Source organism: Neoarius graeffei, chromosome 19 (assembly GCF_027579695.1).
Source record: "Neoarius graeffei isolate fNeoGra1 chromosome 19, fNeoGra1.pri, whole genome shotgun sequence".
NCBI lineage: Eukaryota > Metazoa > Chordata > Actinopteri > Siluriformes > Ariidae > Neoarius > Neoarius graeffei.
The window spans coordinates 62,605,025-62,629,734 of record NC_083587.1 but is presented as its reverse complement, the minus strand read 5'-3'; the positions used below and the strand labels follow the sequence as shown (position 1 = coordinate 62,629,734).

The window sequence follows — 24,710 nt, the reverse complement described above, 5'->3', positions numbered from 1 at the left end:
CAGAGAGCTAGGACATGAACCAGTCTAGGGATGTCCCACAGATCCCTAGAGCTGATAAGGATGACAGGAGGATGGAATGATCAACAGTGTCAAATGAGGCAGAAAGATCAAGGGGAAATCAGGGCCAAGGAGAGGGAGGCAGCACATGCTGCATGAAGTGCCTCACTGACTGAGAGAAGTGCAGTCTTGGTTGAGTGTCCGGTGCAGAAGCCAGACTGGTGAGGATCCAGGAGGTTGTTCCATGAGAGGAAAAAAGGAGAGTTGGTTAGCAACAGCACATTCGAGCGTCTTTGACAGGAAGGGGAGGAGAGAAATGGGGCAGTAGTTCTGGATGACAGAGGGGTCCAAGGTGTTTTTTTTCAGCAGAGAGATGATATGGGCCCATTTGAAGTTGGAAGGAAAGTATCCAGAGGACAAGGAGTTGATGAGGGAGGTGATAAATGGGAGGATGTCAGGAGTGGTGGTTTGGAGGAGAGACAAGGGGATAGGGTCAAGGGTGCAGGTGGTCAGATGGTGAGAGAGCAGGAGCTGGGAGACATCAGAAGTGGAAAGGGGGGGAAGCAGAGAGCAAGGGGGAAGAGACAGGGAAGGTGGGGAGGGGATAGGAAGGTGAGGCAGGCATGGTGAAGGAGTTGTGGATGGCTATGATCTTCTCCTCAAAAAGAGACTGCAAAGTCCTCTGCAGTGATGGAGGACTGAGGTGCAGGTGGTGGAGAGTCAAGGAGAGAAGAGAAAACAGTTGATGAGGGTTAGAGATGGAGGTGTGAATTTTGGAGTGATAAAACTTCATCTTGGCTGATTTGAGTGAGGCTGAGAACTCAACAAGGAGGGACTGGTAGCAGTAAAGGTCAGCAGTAGACCCATAAAGCATTATTTACACCATTGGTTCTCAAACGGGGTCAGAAGACTGCTAAGGCTCTGCGAATTGATTTGTTTCCCGAATAGAATGTTTTGTGGCTCCAAAAAATAAATTTGAACTAGAAGGGCACTCAGAGAGCACAGACCCCCGACAAGGACAATCATCGGCTCTTCTAATATGCAAATCTGCAACTTCAACCACTTTATAATTAACCGTTATTCCACGAAATCGAGTCGTACATGAGCTGATAGTCGATGAGGCACGTAGCACCAAGTTGGCTATAAGCCATGTACGATGAGATTGAGTGGAATAACTTATTCTATCCATATTCACTGGATTTTGAGAAACAGAGCATTTTTATTTTTAGCAAAGTTGATAAATAAAAATGTAAGTGATTTTTTTAAATACTTTGTACTGCATAAAAAGCTTGCTTACCCAAGCTTTCAACTCTATCCAGAGTCTTTGTCAGGGGGAAATGATGTCACTTTGAGCATGCATTGCGCATGCCTGGAAGAATGCTGTCCCAAATCTCCGGAAGCTGGTACCGGCCCCCGTCTCAGTTCAGGGAGGGCTTGAGGGTTCTGATGTGGATGGCTTCTCGTACACCTCATTTAAACCAGTCCAGCTCCTGGTCTAGAATTTTCACATTGTCTAGCTGTATCCTGTGTCCCCTGTGGTGTTTGTGAATTTGTTGCGATACCGCCGATGATATCGAACTTGGGCATCTATCGCTGCTTTTCCACTACAAACGCGGCTGAGCCGTGCGGTGCTGAGTTGAGCTGAGTCGAGCTGAGTGGGGCTGTTGGAGTTGCATTTCGACTACAACCACGCTGAACCATGCTGGCTGGAAGTGGGTGGACACATTGGGTGGAGTTAGCGAAAGTGGGTGGACGTCACGTGATGTCGTTAAGCAGCGCAAACAGTGACATCAGTGAGCTTTTAAGCGGTAGTCTCACGACCCGAATAGTAAACAATAAACATAGAGGACATGGAGTCGTTAGTGTTGCTGGTCTTGGTGCTGTGGCTTGTTGTCACCGACAACGCCAACAGATACTGGCAAGAGCGCATAGATGAGGCGAGGCGCATAAGGCTTCAGAAATTCTTGTAATTCGTAATTCTTCTTCTTCCGGGTTTACGGTGTTTACAGATCCCAGCGTGCTCGCGGGGCGTGTGTGGGCATGTGAGGACACTCTTCCTCACCAATCAGTGCACAGGGGAGTGTCTGCTCACGCCCCCAGCCTCACTCGGCTCGCTTTGGCTCGCTTCAGCCCCACTCCAAAACGGTGCGAGTTTTAGGGGCTAAGCAGGGCTGAAGCGAGCCGAGTCGTGCTGTTTTTTGGTAGTCGAAACGCGAGCCGTGTCGGGCTGAAGTGAGCTGAAGCGAGCTGAAGTGAGCTGAAAAAGGGTAGTGGAAAAGGGCCATTAGTTCCATGTATCTGGTTCGAAGAGATCATTCGGTTTCACCAATATAAGAAGCATTACACTTGGGTTAGGGTTAGGGTTAGGCCGGTACCAACTTCCGGAGATTTGGGACAACATTCTTTCAGGCATGCGCAATGCATGCTCGAAGTGACATCATTTCCCTTACTTACTTGCTTACTTACTCATTAATTTACTTAGTTATTTACTTACTTGCTTGCTTACTCATTTACTTACTCACTTAGTTATTTACTCACTCATTTACTTGCTTGCTTATTTAGTTACTTACTCACTCACTGATTTATTTACTCATTTGCTTGCTTGTTTACTTACTTATTCATTTACATACCCATTTACTTAGTTATTTACTTGCTTACTTACTGATTTCCTTATTTACATTCTCATTTACTTGTTTGCTTACTTACTCACTCATTTGCTTGCTTGCTTGCTTGCGCACTCACTCATTTGCATTCTCATTTACTTGCTTACTCACTCATTTATTTACTCACTCATTTGCTTGCTTACTCACTCACATTCTCAATTACTTGCATACTTACTCATTTACTTACTTACTGATTTATTTACTCATTTCCTTACTTGCTTACTGATTTACTTACTTACTCGCTCGCTTACTGATTTATTTACTCATTTACTTACTTGCGCATTTACTTGCTTTAGTAGGTACCAAAAGACAGGTTCTGAACTTCTCCAGTTTCACTATTGATATTGATGGTGTGTATTAGTCCTTCCCAAGTTATAAAAAACCTTGACGTTCTCTTTGATTCCACCCTTATGTTTGAAGCCCATTTTAAACTAATTACTAAGAATGCTTTCTTTCACCTCAATATTGCACGTCTCTGCCCTCTTCTCTTGGGAACTGATGCCAAAATGTTGGTCAATGCATTTATTTTTTTCTCGTCTTGACTATTGCAATTCTCTCTTTTATGGTCTCCCTGCCACATTGCTCAATCGCCTGCAGTACATCCAAAACTCAGCAGCTAGAGTCCTCACACTCACCAAGCACACTGCTCACATCGCTCCTGTTCTACAGCAACTGCATTGGTTGCCAGTTATTTCTCAGATTAAATACAAAATCTTGCTTTTAACCTATAAAAGCTCTTCATGGTTTCGCCACTTCCTATCTCTGTGAGCTAATTCATTTGTACTGTCCCTCCCGCTCCCTCAGATCTTCTGTCTGTGGACTTTTGACCGTCCCACGTTTTAAACTGGCATCTATGGGTGGCAAATCATTCAGTGTTGCTGCTCCTAAACTTTGGAACTCGTTACCACAATCGCTTTGTGACTGTTCCACTCTCTCTTCCTTCAAAGCTAACTTGAAAACTTCTCTTTACCTCACACTATTCTTCCGAGTGCAGGAGGGTTTTTTTTTGGTAACTCCTATGTAAAGCGTCCTTGGGTTTGCGAAAGGCGCTATATACATTGAAATTATTATTATTGCTTGCTTGCTTACTCACTGACTCACTCGCTCGCTCATTTAGTCATTTATTTACTTACTTGCTCCTCACTTACATAGTTATTTACTTACTGATTTACTTGCTTACTTACTCACTCATTTATTTGCTTGCTTACTCATTTACATACTCACTTACTCATTTTGTTATGGGTGGTGAGTAGGATCCAAAAGCAGAACACAGACCAGGAACTCCAATAATAAAAAAAAGACTTAATAGGAAAAAATAAACCAAAAATAATCCAAAAAACTAGGGACAAAAAAAACAAGGCAGGCAAGGACAAAAAAAGTTAGCATAAAAAATAGTCCAGACAAAAAACTTGACACAAACATAGTGCAACAAACATGGAAAAAAGACAAAAACGTCGTGCAAAAAACTGTGACAAGAAACAGGCAAAAACAGAGAGCAAAAATCCAAGAAACAATAATGGCACAGAGCCGCCATGAAAAAACAACAAGACATGCTGGCAAAGTCCTAGCCTGGGCCCGCCCATCCTAAGCGTGACGCAACACGAGGGCCTGTTCCGAGCTTAGTCTGGCCAGGCAGGCTATCTACAGCATTTCCAAGCTCCCGAAAAATCGGGACCCAATCAACTTTGAGCATCTCCAACGGCCCTGGGTAGAGGCGTGTTCAAGGCAGTGACGTAGTAGAACTGCGACCGGAAGCCATAGATTGTTTACAGAATCTATGCCGGAAGCGCTTCATTCACATCACGAACATGGAGCAGCGGCAAGCCTTTAACACAGCGGTAGATGCTGTATTGAAAGCATTCAACGGGAAGTTCTCATTGAAAACGGAGCAAAGAGCAGCCCTGGAGGTATTTATTGAAAGGAAGGACGTTTTCGCCTTGCTCCCGACCGGCTTCGGTAAGAGTTTAATCTACCAGTTAGCCCCGTCGCGTCGCATACGTCAGAGGAAAGAGTGATGTGATTGGTTTAAGCTTCGTCACAGCCTTTTCTGGCTTCGACCAGTAGCAAACTGAGGCATTTCAGGGAGGCGGGTCAACCACGGGCTCTGGGAAACGGTTTGGCTTAATAGCTTGGCCAGACCAAATGCTCGGAGAGCTTTGAAGTCGCATTAGCCAGGCTAGCAAAGTCCCCCTCTGAGAACGGCCCTTTTATGCACAGCAGAGCAACCAGGAAGTGAATGCCGGCAAGATGAAAGTCCCATCCCGGATCAGGATTGGCGCTGAACTGGGAGATAATAAATCTCTGGAGTGGAAGTCCAGGGCAGAGCATGACACATTTGCTTGCTTGCTTACGCATTTATTTACTCATTTACTTATTTGCTTACTTATTTACCGTATTTTCTGGACTATAGAGCGCACCTGTATATAAGCCGCATCCGCTCTATTTTTTTTTTTTAATTTAAAAAAAGATATACAAGCCGCACCGGGCTATAAGCCGCAGATATCTATGTTGATATTTACTGCATGTACAGAATGATTTTGTACTGTAAATGTACATGTATGTACCTGAACAGATTCTTTCCGAACAGTGCCTTTTAACACGGCAGCAACTTTGTTGATTAAAACGGAACAGAACCAAGAGAAAATAACCGGTATTTATTTACCTTCATTTCTCCTGTGTTTGAAACCACAAGTCACTTTAATCATCTTCGCTGGATTTGAAAATAATTACCAGTTAGTAATTTGTCGTGCGTGTTCTATCTGCTAAAGATCTGCTAATTCTTCTTTGCATTGATTTTCCGTCTATCTTATTTTTGATTCTACTTCTGGTTAGAGCGCCCCTAGCGGTGGAAGAAAAATCCACAGAATAGCCGCACCTTTGTATAAGCCGCATGGTTCAAAACCTAGGAAAAAAGTAGCGGCTTATAGTCCAGAAAATACGGTACTTACTTACTTATTCATTTATTTATTTGCTTATTTACTTACTTACTCATTTACTTCCTTCCTTATTTATTTACAAACAAATGATGACGTAAAACCTCTTGATTATGACCTCACAACATAATTTCACCTTCCACATATCTGATGACCATCAAATCCACGAGATCTGGCTAATAAGTCCCCAGTGAAAAAGAACTTGTGTTTGTAGTTTGGAAAATGAGTGCAGCAGAAAGAAATATGAGAAACGTATCAGCATTTTAATGCCGTCTCTATTTTTATATGTTCCTGGAACACTTCTCATCAGAACTGAAGCTCCCCGAGGCGCCGAGCCACTGAAGATTTCGGGATGATTTAATTTGCTAAATGATACATTTCTCTCTCTCTCTCTCTCTCTCTCTCTCTCTCTCTCTATATATATATATATATATATATATATATATATATATATATATATATATATAATTTCTGAGCTGATTATTGGAGCTGTATTTATATTTGTGATTTAATTTTCTGTCTGAAGCCTCATCTGCGGTTCTTATTTGCACTAATGATTATGCAATACTGTATCGTTTTTAATATTTTCTGAATATTCTTTTCTCATATTATTAATTTCATGTCTCATGTCTAATTATTTTTTTTCTGGATTTCTCCCAATATGCTGCTCGAGCACAGGCACAGGTAAGCTCAAAATATCCTTACTTTTGAAAAATGTATTTCCTGTTATCAGAGAAAGCAGGTGTGTTTTAAATGCATCGTTTCCTAACACAGACACATTAATTAGTTTTGAGTCTTTGTATTTGGCATGACTCAGCCTTCATGGTGTGTGTGTGTGTGTGTGTGTTGCAGGTGTATGAGGTGGTGCCGTGTGTGAGCGACTGCTCTCAGTATGTGTGGGTGGCCGAGCCATGGAGTACGTGGAAAGTCAGCAATGTGGACCTGAAGGAGAACTGCGGTGATGGGGTGCAGACCAGGAAGGTCAGGTACGGCTCCTTTAACTGACCATTACATTGTAAATCAAAATTCAAAATGCCCTTTTTAACCACTTTGGCTAAATATTTTCTCTCACATCCCTAATAAAGATAATAATGTTCACTATACACTTGTCTGATGTTAGCTCAGTCTGAAGGTGATGATACATAGGGCAACTTTTTGGGCAATGTTGCCAGCAACGGGCAACCAAGTGAGACACAGGGCAACTAATTAGGGCGACAGACAACTGGCAACAACCAATCAGATAAGAGCAAATCTATTGCCAGGGAAACAGACACCGCAAAGATGGGCACTGAAACATTTGCAGCTGTCACTTTTGTCTTGGTTTCAGCCTTTATTTATTTCACTCAAGTAAGTCTCACTTCTGGAACAAAACTGAATAGATCCTCTGGTTAGAAGATAACTTGCCATTATGTTAGCATCTCATCTCATCTCATCTCATTATCTGTAGCCGCTTTATCCTGTTCTACAGGGTCGCAGGCAAGCTGGAGCCTATCCCAGCTGACTACGGGCGAAAGGCGGGGTACACCCTGGACAAGTCGCCAGGTCATCACAGGGCTGACACATAGACACAGACAACCATTCACACTCACATTCACACCTACGCTCAATTTAGAGTCACCAGTTAACCTAACCTGCATGTCTTTGGACTGTGGGGGAAACCGGAGCACCCGGAGGAAACCCACGCGGACACGGGGAGAACATGCAAACTCCGCACAGAAAGGCCCTCGCCGGCCCCGGGGCTCGAACCCGGACCTTCTTGCTGTGAGGTGACAGCGCTAACCACTACACCACCGTGCCCCCCCCCCCTTTATGTTAGCATTTATAAGTCAAAATAACCACATTATTCTGTGGATAATAAACACTTTATAAATCTCTTTAAAAATCCTACTAGCCTCAATCACATATGCTATAACTAATAACTGACACATACATGACCAAAACAATCATTTAATTCTCATCTCAGTAAAAGAGAAAAAAAAGGACATGGAACAGGAGATGGCTGCTGAAGAGGAAAAGGGCGTGGCAGAGCTCCCGAAAGGCTTTCTTTCATTTTACATCCTGAAGTTTGTGCTGTTTCGTCCTCGGGTTCTACAAGTAGTCATGCTCTGGATGTGAATTAGATCAGACGATAAGTTCAACAATCTCTATTACAACTCACAAAAAAAAAAAAATCATGAGCTGCCCGTCACTTTTAATTTGACGCCTGAGAGCTAACGTTATCCCTACACAGCTAGCAGTAACTTTCAGCTAACTATGAGGTGTGTCAGAAAAGAAACAGGACTGGGGTCACAAAAAATTTATGTCAAATCCAAACTACAAACTACAAGTTTTCCCCTTTGAAATAATCCCCCTCGAGTCTAACACACTTTCCCATCCTTTTCCGCCACACCTCCGTGCACTCCTGGAAGGATTCTTCTGGGATTCTCTGCAGCTCTGTCATCACGGCCCTCTTGATGGCTTCCACATCCGGAAAATGGGTCCCCTTGAGCTTGGGGAAAAGGAAAAAATCACACGGTGCAAGGTCGGGTGAGTAGGGAGGTTGCTCCAGCATGGCAATGCTCTTCTCAGTAAGGAACTCCCAGATGCTCAGGGCGTTGTGAGCTGGTGCGTTGTCGTGGTGAAGCAGCCATGAGTTGTCCTGCCACAACTCTCGCTTCTTCTCGCGCACTGAATGAAGCAAACGCCGCAGGATCTCTTTGTAGATATGCTGGTTGATCGTCTGGCCCTGTGGCAAGAACTCTATGTGGATGATGCACCTCACATCAAAGAAGCACACTAAGTCCTGTTACTTTTCTGACACACCTTGTATGTTAGCAAAAACCACCACTAGTTAGCTAAATCCCATTCAATCTCTATGGACCGGTGGTTAGCTAATGGTACTTTACACTTAGCTGAAAAAAATAAATAAATCAATGTCTTATTTACAACCTGAGCACATGAAAATTGATATCTGTTGGTTAAGCATTTGATGAGGTAAATTCACCACTTTGGGTTTACACATAACAACTTACCGGCATAAAAAGATACATGTCTACTGCAAACTGCAGATGAGCAGCAATGTTCTTTTTGGAGAGTAATGGCTTTCTCCTTGCAACCCTGCCATGCACACCATTGTTGTTCACTGTTCCCCTGATTAGATTAGATTAGATTAGATTAGATTAGATTAGATTAGATTAGATTAGATTAGATTAGATAAAACTTTATTGATCCCTTTGGGAGGGTTCCCTCAGGGAAATTAAGATTCCAGCAGCATCATTACAGATAAATAGAGAAAAGAAATAGAGAAAACTTCTAGATAAATTAAAATAAATTAAGTATTTACATATACAAATATAAAAAGAATAAGATATGGAGAAGAGAGGAAGGGGGAGGGGGGAGAAGTGGGGTTAGGGTAAGTGTGTGTGGTGGGGGGAAGCAGGAAAGATATTGCACTTTATATTGCAATTGTGATGGTGGACTCATGAACATTAGCCAATGTGAGCGAGGCCTTCAGTTGCTTAGCAGTTACCCTGGGGTCCTTTGTGGCCTCGCCGACTATTACATGCCTTGCTCTTGGAGTCATCTTTGTTGGTCGACCACTCCTGGGGAGGGTAACAATGGTCTTGAATTTCCTCCATTTGTACACAATCTGTCTGACTGTGGATTGGTGGAGTCCAAACTCTTTAGAGATGGTTTTGTAACCTTTTCCAGCCTGATGAGCATCAACAACGCTTTTTCTGAGGTCCTCAGAAATCTCCTTTGTTCGTGCCATGATACACTTCCACAAACATGTGTTGTGAAGAATAGACTTTGATAGATCCCTGTTCTTTAAATAAAACAGGGTGCCCACTCACACCTGATTGTCATCCCACTGATTGAAAACACCTGACTCGAATTTCACCTTCAAATTAACTGCTAATCCTAGAGGTTCACATACTTTTGCCCCTCACAGATATGTAATATTGGATCATTTTCCTCAGTAAATAAATGACCAAGTATAATATTTTTGTCTCATTTGTTTAACTGGGTTCTCTTTATCTACTTTTAGGACTTGTGTGAAAATCTGATGATGTTTTAGGTCATATTTATGCAGAAATGTAGAAAATTCTAAAGGGTTCACAAACTTTCAAGCACCACTATCTATCTATCTATATAGCTGTCTGTCGCTCTATCTGTCTATCTATCTAGCTGTCTGTCTATCTGTCTGTCACTCTATCTATCTATCTATCTATTGAAAGTAATTACAAAGAAATGTCAATTTATTGTCTGTATATTTATTTGAAACTCGAAAAGAAGCATTTCTCATGTAATTTTTGTTTAATTAAATGTATTTGTCATAAAGTGCAACACTGAATGACAAACACCCCCTGAGGAAAAAAAGTACATTAACTACAAGTCTGTGTGAATCCTAACAGTTCGGTGGAAAATTAAAACAAAATAAAGTCACAATTCCAACAAACACATATGAATTGCAAATTATTCTATCCACATTCACTGGATATGAGCAATCACATGCTCTGATTGGTTACTCTACTACTAGGATATCAGCTCATATACCATGAGTAGAGAAAAACAAAATGGCAAAGCGTGTTACTGAACCAACCGAGGACGAAATAAAAACTCCACTTGTAAACAAAACCCCCCAAACAAAAAACTAAGTATGGAGTGAAAGTATTTGATGGTAAGAATGCATCTTTTTTTAATTTATCAAGAATTATTATTATTGCATTTTTCACAAATTGCTCTTGTTATTTCACTGGTTTGTTTACATTCAAAGTGGAAATGATTTTGTCGGACGTTTTGTATAAAAGTTTTTATTTATTGAATTTATTCTGGGGTGTCGTGGCTCAGGTGGATAAGGCGCCATACTATAAATCTGGGGACCTGGGTTCAATTCCGATGGATGGTTCATCTATCTATCCCACTCATTTCCTGTCTCTACACTGTCCTATCCAATAAAGGTGAAAAAAGCCCCAAAAAAATCTTTAAAAAAAAAAGAACAGTTATTCCACTCAATCTCGTCGTACATGGATTATAGACACCTCGATGCTACGCACCTCGTCAGCTATCAGCTCATGTACGTCTTGAGTTCATGGAATAACTGTTAAATATTTGTGGACTGAATTGATATAAGTCTCTGCTAATCATCAGGCAGGCTATTGGTTTTGTGTATGACTGTACAAACTCTGAGAGTGTATGCTTACAGGTGCATGCTGAACACCATCGACGGCCCCACTGACGTGGTGGAGGATTACCTGTGTGACCCAGAGGAGATTCCCGCAGGTACACGGGAGAGCAGGCTGCCGTGTCCGGATCACTGCGTGCTGTCCGAGTGGAGCTCCTGGACAAACTGCCAGCTGGTGAGAGAGAAAAATCCTCTGACCTCCTTCTGTAACACTTCTACTGTTTCTGTTCACGCAGAGTCTCACATAGGGATGAGTACAAATGAGTACTGTATGGGGTGCCAAAACATTTGAAAGTGGCATGGTAGCAAACTATTTATATTTCTATTTCATGTGATTGCATGTAATTATTATAAAGAAATGCTGTAGACCAAATACGGCTTAAATGATGTTTCAACATTAAAAAATACTATAAACAGTAAGCAGTAAGCCATAATAAATGAAACAAAGTCAGTATTCTGTGTGAGACGACCCTTTACTTTAGTCTCAGGTCCAGTGAGTGCAGTTTTATAAGGAAATGAGCTGTAAGTTTTACTGAGCATCTTCCAGAACCAGCCACAGTTCTTCTGGACACTTTGACTGTCATATTCGCTTTTTCATTTTGCACCAAAACCCAGTAACCTTCATTATGTTTTCTTTTTTAATCTGAAAAATGCTCATGATACAAATCTCTTGGCAGCCTCCCTTGCCAGTTTTCCTCTTGTCTTTTCATCAATTTTGGAGGGACATCCAGTTCTCGGTAATGTCCCTCTTGTCCCATATTTTCTCCACTTCTTGATGACTGTCTTCACTGTGCTCCATGGTATATCTAATGCCATGGAAATGTTTTTGTATCCTTCTCCTGACTGATACCTTTCAACATTGAGATCCCTTTGACACTTTGTAAGCTCTCTGTGAACCATGGCTTTTGCTGGAGGATGCAACTGAGTAAATGTCCATCCATCCATCCATCCATCCATCCATCCATCCATCTTCTACCATTTATCCAGATCTGGGTCATGGGGGTAGCAGCCTAAGCAGAGCAGCCCAGATTTCCCTCTCCCCGGCCACCTCCACCAGCTCTTCCGGGGGAATACTGAGGCATTCCCAGGCCAGACAAATGATGTAATCTCTCCAGCATGTCCTGGGTCTGCCCTGGGGTCATGCCCAGAAAACCTCTCTTGGGAGGCATCCAGGGGGCATCCTAACAAGGTGCCCGAACCACCTCAACTGACTTCTTTCGATGTGGAGGAGCAGCGGTTCTACTCCGAGTCTCTCTCAAATGACCAAGCTTCTCACCCTGTCTCTAAGGGAGAGCCCAGCCACCCTGCAGAGAAAACTCATTTCTACCACTTGTATCCGCGATCTCATTCTTTCGGTCACTACCCATAGCTCATGACCATAGGTGAGAGTGGGAACGTAGATGGACCAGTAAATTGAGAGCTTTGCCTTTTGGCTCAGCTCTCTCTTTACCACAACAGACCAGTTTAGCGTCTGCATCACTGCTGATGCTGCCCCGATCCTTCTGTCCAACTCCCGCTCCCCCTTACCCTCACTCGTGAACAAAACCCCAAGATACTTAAACTCCTCCACTTGAGGTAGCAATTACCCCCTGACCTGGAGTAGGCACTCCACCCATTTCCAGCTGAGCACCATGGCCATGGACTTGGAGATGCTGATCCTCATCCCAGCCGCTTTGCACTCGGCTGCAAACTGTCCCAGCACATGCTGTAAGTCACAGATTGATGAAGCCAACAGGACCACATCATCCACAAAAAGCAGAGACGTGATCCTGATGCCACCAAACTAGACACCCTCCGCCCCTTGGCTGTGCCTAGAAATTCTGTCCATAAAAGTTATGAACAGAACCGATGACAAAGGACAGCCCTGGTGGAGTCCAACATGCACCGGGACTGAGTCCGACTTACTGCTGGCAATGCAAACCAAACTCCTGCTCTGGTCATACAGGGACCGAATGGCCTGCATTAGTGGGCCCTGAACCCCATACTCCCAAAGCACCCCCCACAGGGCACCATGAGGGACATGGTCATAAGCCTTCTCCAGGTCCACAAAATACATGTAGACCGATTGGGCAAACTCCCATGCACCCTCCAGTACTCTTGCAAGGGTAAAGAGCTGGTCCAGTGTTCCACGACCAGGATGAAAACCACATTGTTCCTTCTGAATCCGAGGTTTGACTATCGACCGGACTCTCCTCTCCAGCACCCCAGCATAGGCTTTCCCAGGGAGGCTGAGAAGTGTGATCCCCCTATAGTTGGAACACACTCTCCGGTCCCCCTTTTTAAAAAGGGGGACCACCACCCCAGTCTGCCAATCCAGAGGCACTGTCCCCAACCTCCAAGCAATGTTGCAGAGGCGTGTCAGCCAAGACAGCCCAACAACATCCAGTTCCTTCAGGAACTCAGGACAATTCTCATCCACCCCCGGAGCCCGGTCACCGAGGAGCTTTTTAACCATCTCGGCAACCTCAGCCCCTGTGATGGGCGAGTCCTCCCAAGCACCCTCAGACTCTGCGTCCTCCTTGGACAACATGAAGGTGGGATTGAGGAGATCCTCAAAGTATTCCTTCCACCATTAGATGATGTCCCCAGTTGAGGTCAACAGCACTCCATCCCAGCTGTAAACAGTAGGGACAGAGCACTGTTTTCCTTTCCTGAGCAGCCGGACGGCTTGCCAGAATCTCTTTGAGGCTGACCGAAAGTCACTTTCCATGGCCTCACCAAACTCCTCCCACACCTGAGTTTTTGCTTCAGTGACTGCCAGAGCCGCATTCCGCTTGGCCCGTCAGTATCTGTCAGCTGACTCTAGAGACCCACAGGCTAACCAAGCCCAATAGGACTCCTTCTTCAGCTTGATGGCTCCCCTCACCACAGGTGTCCACCAGCTTGTTCAGGGATTACTGCCACGACAGGCACCAACAACCTTGCAGCTGCAGCTCTGCATGGCCGCCTCAGCAATGGAGGTGCGGAACATGGTCCACTCAGACTCAATGTCCCCATCCTCCCCCGGTATGCAGTTGAAGCTCTGAAGTTCCGACGGACGGGAGCCTCTGCCAGACGTTCCCAGCATACCCTCACTACTCATTTGGGCCTGCCCAGTCTGTCCGGCCCCCACCATCTGATCCAACTCGCCACCAGGTAGTGATCAGTTGACAGCTCTGCTCCTCTCTTCACCTGAGTGTCCAAGACATATGGTCGTAGATCAGATGAAATGACTACAAAGTCAATCATCGATCTGTGGCCAAGGGTGTCCTCATGCCACGTGCACTTATGGACACCCTTATGCTCGAACATGGTGTTCGTTATGGCCAAACCATGCATGGCACAAAGTTCCAACAACTGAACACCACTCGGGTTCATATCAGGCAGGCCATTCCTCCCAATCACACCCCTCCAGGTCTCACTGTCATTGCCCATGTGAGCATTGAAGTCCCCCAGTAAAACAATGGAGTCCCCTCATGGTGCACTGTCTAGCACCCCACTCAAGGACTCCAAGAAGGCTGGGTACTCTGAACTACCATTTGGCGCATAAGCGCAAATGATAGTCAGAGATCGTTCCTCGACCCGAAGGCGCAGGGAAATGACCCTCTCATTCACTGGGGAGAACTCCGATGTTAGTGTACCAAACTGGGGGGCTACCAATAGCCCCACGCCTGCCTGGTGCCGCTCACCCTTGGCAACTCCAGCATAGAAGAGAGTCCAACCCCTCTCCAGGAAATTGGTTCCAGAGCCCAAGCTATGCATTGAGGTGAGCCCAACTATATCTAGTCGGTACCGCTCAACCTCACGCACAAGCTCAGGCTCCTTTTCCACCAGAGAGGTGACATTCCATGTCCCAAAAGCCAGTTTTGTCAGCCGGGAATCAGTACGCCAGGGCCTCTGCCTTTGGCTGCCACCCGATCCACAGTGCACCGGACCCTTACAGCACCTCCTGCAGGTGGTGGGTCCACAGGAGAGTGGTTCCATGTTGCTCAGTCAGGCTGGACCTGGCCGGGCCCCACAGATATAGGCCCGACCACCAGGCATTCGCCGACGAGCCCCTTCCCCAGGCCTGGCTCCAGGATGGGGTCTCGGTATCCCTGGTCCAGGTGAGGGTACTCGGGGCAATTGTCCCAACAACATAGCTCCTAGAATCCCTGAGGCACTCAAACCCCTCCACCATGTTAAGGTGGCGATTCAAGGAGGGGTAGTTATAATTTAGTCACTCATTATTTAGTATTATAATTTTATTTTTAAGAGAATTAATGAAGTGTAGCTCTGTAAAAGGTTTCTGAAATCTTATAAAGATCTTGAATCAGTTCATGCACTGAAACTAAAGTCGATGATTATTGAGGATTTCAATTCTCCAGTCTCACCTTCATGACTTTTTTAAACACTTTTTTTTCTCAGCAGCTCCATGCAGAAGCCACTTTTTTTTAAAACACATCCTGAGTGTTTTGTTGGCTGCTAAATTAAAAAAAATCATTTTTAATTCATTAAAATTAGTTACCCTTCTCGTTAATGCTCGCTCTGATGATTACTTGGCCCCGGTCATTACTGATGCTCTTTAATAAGCCTTTTTTATTCCTGTTCCTGCTTTCTTTTATTTTGTCTTTCTGTCCGTGTCCATTGCTTTCAAACTGTATACATGCAATCTGTCTGTCTGTCTGTGTTACTAACCTTCACTATCGAGTCCAGTGACACTGCAGATTTAACATCGCTTTCAAACTGTATACATTCAATCTGTCTGTCTGTCTGTCTGTATACTGTGTCTGTCTGTCTGTCCGTCTGTCTGTGTTACTAGTCTTCACTATTGAGTCCAGTGACACTGCAGATTTAACATCGCTTTCAAACTGTATACATGCAATCTGTCTGTCTGTCTGCATGCAGTACCTGTCTGTCTGTCTGTCTGTCTGCATACAGTACCTGTCTGACTGCATACAATACCTGTCTGTCTGTCTGTCTGTCTGTCTGCATTCAGTACCTGTCTGTCTGTCTGTCTGTCTGTCTGCATACAGTACCTGTCTGTCTGTCTGTGTCTGTTAAACTGCATCTGTCTGTCTGTCTGTCTGTCTGTCTGTCTGTCTGTCTGTCTGCCTGCATACTGTACCTGTCTGTCTGTCTGTCTGTCTGTCTGTCTGTTAAACTGCATCTGTCTGTCTGTCTGTCTGTCTGCATACAGTATCTACCTACCTGTCTGTCTGCATACAGTTCGTACCTCTGTCTGTGTCTGTTAAACTGCATCTGTCTGTCTGTCTGTCTGTCTGTCTGTGTACCTATCTTTATCTGTTTGCCCCTTTGTATATGTGTCACTCTGTCTCTCTCTCTCTGTCTATCCACTCATCCCTTCACGAACCCCACACATTAACTGTCTCTCTGCATACCTGTCTATCTTTATTCATCTATTTCTCCACCCATCCTGTCATCTAACCAACCCATTCACCTGTCTGTCTGTTGTTAGCATTGACCTTGAGTAACTCTACAGTACATCTCCTGTTCTTTCTTTCTTTCTTTCTTTCTTTCTTTCTTTCTTTCTTTCTTTCTTTCTTTAACAGCAGCAGTGAATTGTCCAATAAAATGTTAGTAAACTTCAAGTCCAGATCTGGTCTTTTAATCTTTTCTTCTTTCTTATCTTCTAATCCCTTGACAGTGAACTTGTCTGGATTAAAAAAAAAACCTCTTTACAGTTCATTAAAAGTTTCTGAATCAGACACCGAGTAATCTTTTCTCACAATTTACTAAATCACAGTGTAGAAGAAGTGAAGTTCATTTACCAAAACAAAGAAACACTCTGTGACTGAAGAGAACTTGTCAGCTATTGTCAGTTATTTTATGTGCTTATGCAAATGAAGCTGTGTAAATGTAAACACCTAATTGGTGGTTTTCGAGTCGTCGCTAATTTCGTGTATCGGTTTTCATGCCTTTGCCTCAGGATCGTTCTGATGTCGGCTTCCTTTTCTTTTTCTTCTTCTCCTTCTCCTTTTTCCCCACCGGCCCTGACGAGTCGTTAATCACACGCTATTCAGTTTGACGGCCTGACATCACAGCTTTTAGTGTGGAGTCGTGCCCCTTATGTGTTATTCATGATGCCGGGCAGTTATCCCAGCACTCTCTCTTTTTAAACCAAAAAAAAAAAAAACAAAAGCAAACACACTCTTATACTGCCTCATGATGCTGTGTCTCTCTCTCTCTCTCTCCCTCTCTCTCTCTTTCAGTGTATCTGATGTCAGATATCTCATTATTTTCAGCTCTCTGAAAGACTCCTGTGATGATCATCATTCAATAAAAGGCTGGAAAAATCTTTTGATGAACGTCCTCAAACATTTGACGCCGATTAAACTGAACTCAGCTGCCTTTAGACATTCCTTATTGAGTGGCCATCTGCTGTGGTATGTGTACACATGGCTTTGGGCTGCATAATAAGCTCTAGGCATGTTGTGTGTGTGTGTGTGTGTGTGTGTGTGTGTGTGTGTGTGTGTGTGTGTGTGTGTGTGTGTGTAAAAGCCTTGTAGTGACCAAGAGGATCGACAGAGAACAGCTCATGCACTTCGCATGCCCAAAGAAGGGGAGGAATGTCCCAAAAGCATGGAGGCGGAGCCATGTGTGTTCAACAGGAACTGCTTCCATTACACCTACAATATCACAGGTAACGTAACTGAAAGTGTTGATTAATTTTCTATTCCAGTAGACCATAGTGCAGCTCCAGATCACAGATTTATATTAATTTGCTCATTCGTTGTAATTTGGTGTTAGCGTTTCTCAGAGGTGGACAAAGAACCCAACTTCATTACTGAAGTCAAAGTACAGACCCCACTGGTCAAATGTGACTCCGATACAAGTGAAAGTTGTCCAGTCAAATTTTTACTTAAGTTAAAGTACTGAAGTACTTGCTTTTAAAAATACTTAAGTATTAAAAGTACATTTTCTGTCAACGCATTGTTGTATCATTGCCACAACGCTTACAAAACCTAACGCCTCTGAAGAAACCTACTGGATTTACAAAATGAACGCGTGCTGTGCCATCATGGTGGTTTCACGTTAAGCTAGCTAGTCAGTGAAGCTCCACCTGACATGCTAGCAAACTCTTTTCAAACCTAAAATCATATTGGGTAGCTAACGCTACTAGAGAAAAAAGATTTCTAAATTTTTTATTTAGCAAGATTATGCTAAAACATTTCTGAAATGACTTCAGATAAGTTAACGTTATTCATGTTAGCGTAACTCCGTTTTTACATGCTAACTAACAGTGTCCACGTTAACTAGCTATGTGTTATCGTTAGCTGTGGACAAGGCTACGGCAACTTGGTGGGCAAATCCATAGAAAGTCATTTGACTAACCAGACTGCATAGCTATTGCAACGTTATCGCTAGCTCTAAAAGCACAGACAACTTTATTGCAAGCTTTCTCTTGGAATAAAACATTTATATCCCTCAATATGCTTCCGAAGGTTGTGCAGCAAGATTTTGTAGGCTGTGATGTGGTTCGTTTTAGGCAAACAAAGCAAACATTTAAAATTAAATGCAGACATGAGAATTTTCCGCGGATCCGCGGAATTCCGAGTTTTTCCCGCTGAAAATGTCATTTTTGTGAAACGTGTAAATCCGTTGAGAAAATTTCGGGGGGGGTAGGGGTCAGCGCGAGGCGAGGCTTGTGGTGGCACAAGCAGGCAGGACTGACCGCCCGCCCGCCAGCATCTTTCGCAGGGATGAGAATTTTCCGCCAATTGGCGGATTTCCGAATTTTTCAGACCAAAATGATCGTTTCTGAGATCGATGTAAATCCGTTGAGAAATTTTCAGGGTGTGTGTGTATGGTTAACGATCTGTGGTCACCTTATAACGCAGACATCCCGAGTCTCCCAGAAGTTCCGGGAGTCTCCCGCATATTGATAGTGGCTCCCTGATGCCCGCAAATTGGAGAATATCTCCCGGAATCTAGAGCAAGAGCGTGCACGCGAAACATTAATGTCTGCATCGCGCATCTTAGAATGTGCACATATGACGGAGCGCGCGAGAGAGACTGCGTGTGTGCCTGTTCTTGTAGCTCATGCTAGACAAAGAGCATCCTGAGTGGGTTACTCAGCAAAATAAGCCAATCAGCTTTCAGTATCGGCGGGCTTTTATCCCTTTTCTTGAGGACCGAAGTTTTCAGTTGAGTCAGTGCAGCCTACAGGATTGGCATGGCAGAGAGCAAGCGCGCGCGCGCCCCAAAAAAATGAAAGTACAAAACCCACTTCACCTCAGATTACACAAAAGAATCTCCCTGTCTAATAAGGGTCAACAATAATGACAGTTTCGCACGATGTGTCATGGTCCTACCTGTGGGCTTCTCTCTTCAGGTAACATCTCCACTCAGCATTACTGGCCACGCCCGCTCTCACTTCCTCTTATTAACTTTCAGTGACTGTCATTGGCTGTTGCTGATCACCTGCTTCCCCCCTGTGTGTATTTAAGCTGCAGTTCTCCCAAGCCTCAGTGTCAGATCGTCTGCAACTTCCAGCGTGATAACCTGCTCTGTGTTCCTACTACTCTGACTCCTGACGATATTCTGTTCCATCTGACTCTGTCTGCTCTCCAGCCCCGGTAACCTGATCTGCCTTCTGTCCTGTCGACTCTGCCTCTTTCCTGCCTCTCCTGTACCTTCGCCTGATCTCCAGCTTGCCCAGCCCTGCTGCTCGCCTGCCTCTCCATCAGCCCGGTGTGAGCAGCCCTGCCTGGAGCCCTACTCTTCAGCCCCGGTAACCTGACCCTGCATTTCTGTCCCCTATCTTGCTATCTGATCTGTGACTCTGTGTTCCAGCCTGCTCACTAACTCCAGCCTGCTGAGGGACTACTGCTGGGATACTGCCTGAAACCCAAGTGCTGTCAGCCTACAGCCACACCTCTCTGACAACGCCTGATCCCGTCTGATCTCAGAAGCTAAGCAGGGCCAGGCCAATACTTGGATGGGAGACCTCAGACATCACCACCGCGCTCCCACCAGCCATCCCTGCCTCTCGGTCCTCCTGCCACTGAACTTCACATTCTCCCAACTCCCTTTTCCCCTGCTATTATTAAACTGTGGTTTGAGTGCATTTGATCTCCTCTCCTGTCTGGTCCTTGACAGAACGATCTGACCAAGATATGGAGTCAGCGCCCGAACCCTCTGCCCTAGACCGGCTGCAGCACACCGAAGGAGATGTCAGTCGGATGTCTGCCGACATTGCAGCCCTGATCCAGCTTGGTCATCAGCAACAGCTCCAGCAACAACAACTGGACCAAGCACTCCAGCTGCTCCTCCGAGTCAACCATCGCCGCCCCTCGTTGCATCAGCCCCTGTCATACCCGCCGCTGACTGGCCAGCTCCGGAAGGTGCTCCTGCTGCACTCGATGCCCTGGAACCCAAGGTCGGCAGTCCGGAGCGTTTTGACAGTGACCCCTCCCAAGTCCGTGCTTTCCTGACCAGCTGCCGGTTGCTGTTCGACCTGCAGCCCAGAACCTTCGCGAAGGTGGCCTTCATCATCACTCGTCTGACTGGCCGCGCCCGCCTGTAGGGGACTGCTGAGTATGAACGCCGGACACTGGCGTGTGCCTCCTTCTCCCTGTTTGCAGTGGAGATGATTAAGGTCTTCGACCTGGGCTCGTCGGCGGTAGAGGCATCTGGAGGACTGATGAGTATTCGCCAAGGCAAACGAACAGTGGCTGACTACTCGATCGATTTCTGGACCTTGGCCCAGCGCAGCAAGTGGAACATGCAGGCGCTGGTGGACGCCTTTCTGCACAGCCTGGGCAACTACATGAAGGACGAATTGATCTTGTACGAACAACTGTCAACACTCAATGAGGCCATCACCCTGGCCGTCCGCATTGACCACCGGGTCCAGACCCGTCGACGAGAGTGGGCCCGCCAGACTCAGTCAGTCATCAGCGCATGGAGAAGCCCGAGCTCACCGGACATAGGAGGGGCCCGGCTGAGCTCAATGATCATCCAATCCTCCACCAGCCAGAAACCTATGCTCCAAGTTTGCCTTCGTCTGTCGGATTTCACCCACACCCTGGCCGCCCTGGTTGACTCTGGCGCCGAGGCTAACATCATGGACACCGAGCTTGCGCGCCAGTTGGGTCTGCAAAGCCATCGATTATCCTCTCCTGTTCCAGCCAGGGTGCTGGATGGCCATCTCCTTGGCACCGTCACCCACCTCACTGCCCCTGTCCCGATGACTCTGTCAGGCAACCACCACGAAACCATCCAGTTTCACCTGCTCCGTTCCCCCGGCCAACTGCTCATCCTGGGCTATCCATGGCTCCGCCAGCACAGTCCTCACCTCGACTGGGCCACTGGAGCGATAAGAGAATGGGGCAAGGACTGCCACCGGACCTGCTTACGAGCCTCCACTCTAACCCCTCATACTCCACCTGCCAGCTCTGCCCCCAACCTCACTAATGTCCCAGTGTGTTATCACAGCCTTCGGGAGGTATTCAGCAAAGCCAAGGCCACTTCCTTGCCTCCTCACCGGCCCTACGACTGCGCCATTGATCTCCTCCCAGGCACTGCACCACCCAAGGGCCGTCTCTACTCTCTGTACGCCCAGGAAAGGAAGGCGATGGAGGCCTACATCAGTGACTCTCTGGCTGCCGGCCTCATCCATCCATCCTCTTCTCCTGCCGGCGCTGGGTTCTTCTTCGTGGGAAAGAAGGATGGATCCCTGCGCCCCTGCATCAATTACAGGGGTCTTAACAACATCACTGTCAAGAACCGATACCCTCTCCCACTGCTTACCTCCGCCTTCGAGCTGCTCCAGGGAGCCACGATCTTCACCAAACTCGATCTCTGGAATGCCTACCACCTGGTTCGGATAAGGGAGGGAGACGAGTGGAAGACCACGTTCAACACCCCCACCGGTCACTATGAATACCGGGTGATGCCGTTTGGCCTTACCAACGCGCCAGCGGTATTCCAGGCTCTGGTGAATGATGTCCTGCGAGATATGTTGAACAAGTTCATGTTCGTTTTCCTCGATGACATCCTGATCTTCTCAAAAACCCTGTCCGAACACACCCAGCATGTCCAGCAAGTGCTCCATCGTCTCCTTGAAAACTCCCTCTTCGTCAAGGCAGAGAAGTGTGAGTTTCACGCCAAGTCTGTGGTGTTCCTGGGGTACATCGTGGCAGAGGGGAGCATCCAGATGGACCCTGCCAAAGTCTCAGCAGTGACTTCATGGCCAGTACCAGAGAGCAGGAAGAAGTTTCAGCAGTTCCTGGGCTTCGCTAATTTCTACAGGAAATTCATTCGTAATTACAGCACCATTGCGTCACCCCTCACCGCCTTGACCAGCACCAAACAGCCCTTCACCTGGACTCCAGCTGCCAACGAAGCCTTTGCCACCCTCAAGGCTCGGTCACCACTGCTCCCGTCCTCCAGATGCCAGATGCGGAGCGGCAATTCATCGTTGAGGTGGATGCCTCGGATGTGGGAGTTGGGGCAGTGCTCTCACAGAGGTCAGCGGATGACAACAAACTCCACCCCTGTGTGTTCTTCTCCCGCCGCCCGAACGCAATTACGACATGGGCAACCGGGAACTGCTGGCGGTCAAGCTCACCCTGGAGGAATGGCGTCACTGGCTGGAGGGGTGCGTAGTCCCATTCCTGGTCTGGACAGACCATTAGAATCTGGAATACATCCACACCGCCAAATGACTCAACCCCAGACAGGCCCGCTGGGCTCTCTTTTTCACCAGATTCAATTTCACCCTTTCATACCAGCCCGGATCTCGCAACACCAAGCCTGACTCACTCGCCCGCCAGTTCCAGAAGGATGATGCCTCCTCCAAGGATCCGGCTCCCATCCTACCTGACCCCTGTATCATTGCTGCTCTGACCTGGGACATCGAAGAACGAGTGCGGGAAGCCCTCCGTGACCAACCCAGCCCCAGTGCATGCCCTGCAAGTCGCCTCTTTGTTCCTGAAGACCTGCGATCCCAGGTTATACAATGGGGACACAACTCCCGTCTAGCCTGCCACCCTGGTTCCACTCGCACCTACCACCTGCTTGCCCAATGGTTCTGTTGGCCGTCTATGAGCAGGGATGTGTGAGACTTCATCCGAGCCTGCCCTACCTGTAATCAGAATAAATCCTCCAGCCAGCCTCCTGCTGGTTTGCTCCAGCCTCTGCCCGTGCCTATGCGACCCTGGTCCCACATTTCCCTGGATTTTGTTACGGGTCTGCCCCCTTCTAACAGGATGACTGTCATACTCACCATCATGGACCGTTTTAGCAAGATGGCACACTTCATTCCCCTCCCAAAACTACCGTCGGCCAAAGAGACCGCCCAGATCGTCCTGCAGCAGGTCTTCTGCATCCATGGGCTGCCCAGGGACATCGTTTCGGACCGGGGGCCGCAATTCACCTCCTCTTTCTGGAAGGAATTCTGTCACCTGCTCGGGGCCACCGCCAGCCTCACCTCCAAATTCCGACCCCAGTCCAACGGCCAGTCTGAGTGGACTAACCAGGAGTTGGAGAAGGCACTTCGGTGCATGGTGTCACGCAACCCTAGGGCCTGGTGTGAGCACCTGCTGTGGGTGGAATACTCTCACAACTCCCTCACCAGCTCAGCCACTGGACTTTCCCCATTCCACTGCATGTATGGCTACCAACCACCCCTGTTCCCCAGCCAGGAGGGAGAGGTCACCTGCCCGTCTGCCCTCACTTATGCATGCCGATGCCGCTGCACCTGGTCTCAAGCCTGCGCTGCACTCCTCAAGTCAGTCACCAGCTACTCCATTGGAGCCAACCGGCAGAGGACGCCTGCACCCACCTACCGGGTGGGCCAGAAGGTGTGGTTGTCAGCCAAGGACCTGCCCCTCCAGGTGGAGTCTCGTAAGCTGGCACCTCGGTTCGTCGGACCATTTCTGATCCAGAGGATAATCAGCAAGTCTGCTGTCCGGCTCCGACTGCCCAAGTCTATGAGAGTGCACCCCACCTTCCACGTTTCAAAGATTAAGCCAGTGCATGAGAGCCCGCTGGTCCCAGCTGCACCTTCTCCTCCTCCTCCTCGTCTCATCGATGGTGGCCCGGTCTACTCTGTCCGGCGACTGCTGAAGTCACGGCGCAGGGGCAGGGGCCTCCAATACCTGGTGGATTGGGAAGGCTATGGCCCTGAGGAGAGGATGTGGGTTCCTGCTGGGAGAATTTTAGACCGTACCCTCATCAGCACCTTTCATCGCCTGCATCTGGACCAGCCGGCCAACCGGAGGGGTCGACCAAGGGGTCCTTGTCGGAATGACGATGCGCCAACCGCTACTGTCCCCGAGTCCGATTCTGAACCAGATCCTGAGGCCTTGGACACTGACCGGTCAGAGGAGTTCTGACCCTCCACGGGTATTCCCCCTCCTCCCGCCCGTCTTGGTGGATCTGTGGCTAGGGACTTCTGGAGCCGTCCCTTGAGGGTGGGTTCTGTCATGGTCCTACCTGTGGGCTTCTCTCTTCAGGTAACATCTCCACTCAGCATTACCGGCCACGCCCGCTTTCACTTCCTCTTATTAACTTTCAGTGACTGTCATTGGCTGTTGCCGATCACCTACTTCCCCCATGTGTATTTAAGCTGCAGTTCTCCCAAGCCTCAGTGTCAGATCGTCTGCAACTTCCAGCGTGATAACCTGCTCTGTGTTCCTACTACTCTGACTCCTGACGATATTCTGTTCCATCTGACTCTGTCTGCTCTCCAGCCCCGGTAACCTGATCTGCCTTCTGTCCTGTCGACTCTGCCTCTTTCCTGCCTCTCCTGTACCTTCGCCTGATCTCCAGCTTGCCCAGCCCTGCTGCTTGCCTGCCTCTCCATCAGCCCGGTGTGAGCAGCCCTGCCTGGAGCCCTACTCTTCAGCCCCGGTAACCTGACCCTGCATTTCTGTCCCCTATCTTGCTATCTGATCTGTGACTCTGTGTTCCAGCCTGCTCACTAACTCCAGCCTGCTGAGGGACTACTGCTGGGAGACTGCCTGA

General features: G+C 47.1%; 1 protein-coding gene across 1 annotated transcript in view; it reads left to right on the top strand.

The window, feature by feature from the left end:
• Nucleotides 1-24,710, top strand: part of thsd7ab (thrombospondin, type I, domain containing 7Ab) — a 388,049-nt gene that overhangs the window by 296,770 nt on the left and 66,569 nt on the right. The window contains exons 16-19 of the mRNA XM_060900617.1: nt 6,272-6,277; nt 6,446-6,579; nt 10,779-10,932; nt 17,238-17,379. Of these exons, the coding sequence (XP_060756600.1) occupies nt 6,272-6,277; nt 6,446-6,579; nt 10,779-10,932; nt 17,238-17,379 (436 nt within the window). The remainder of the gene's footprint in view (nt 1-6,271; nt 6,278-6,445; nt 6,580-10,778; nt 10,933-17,237; nt 17,380-24,710) is intronic.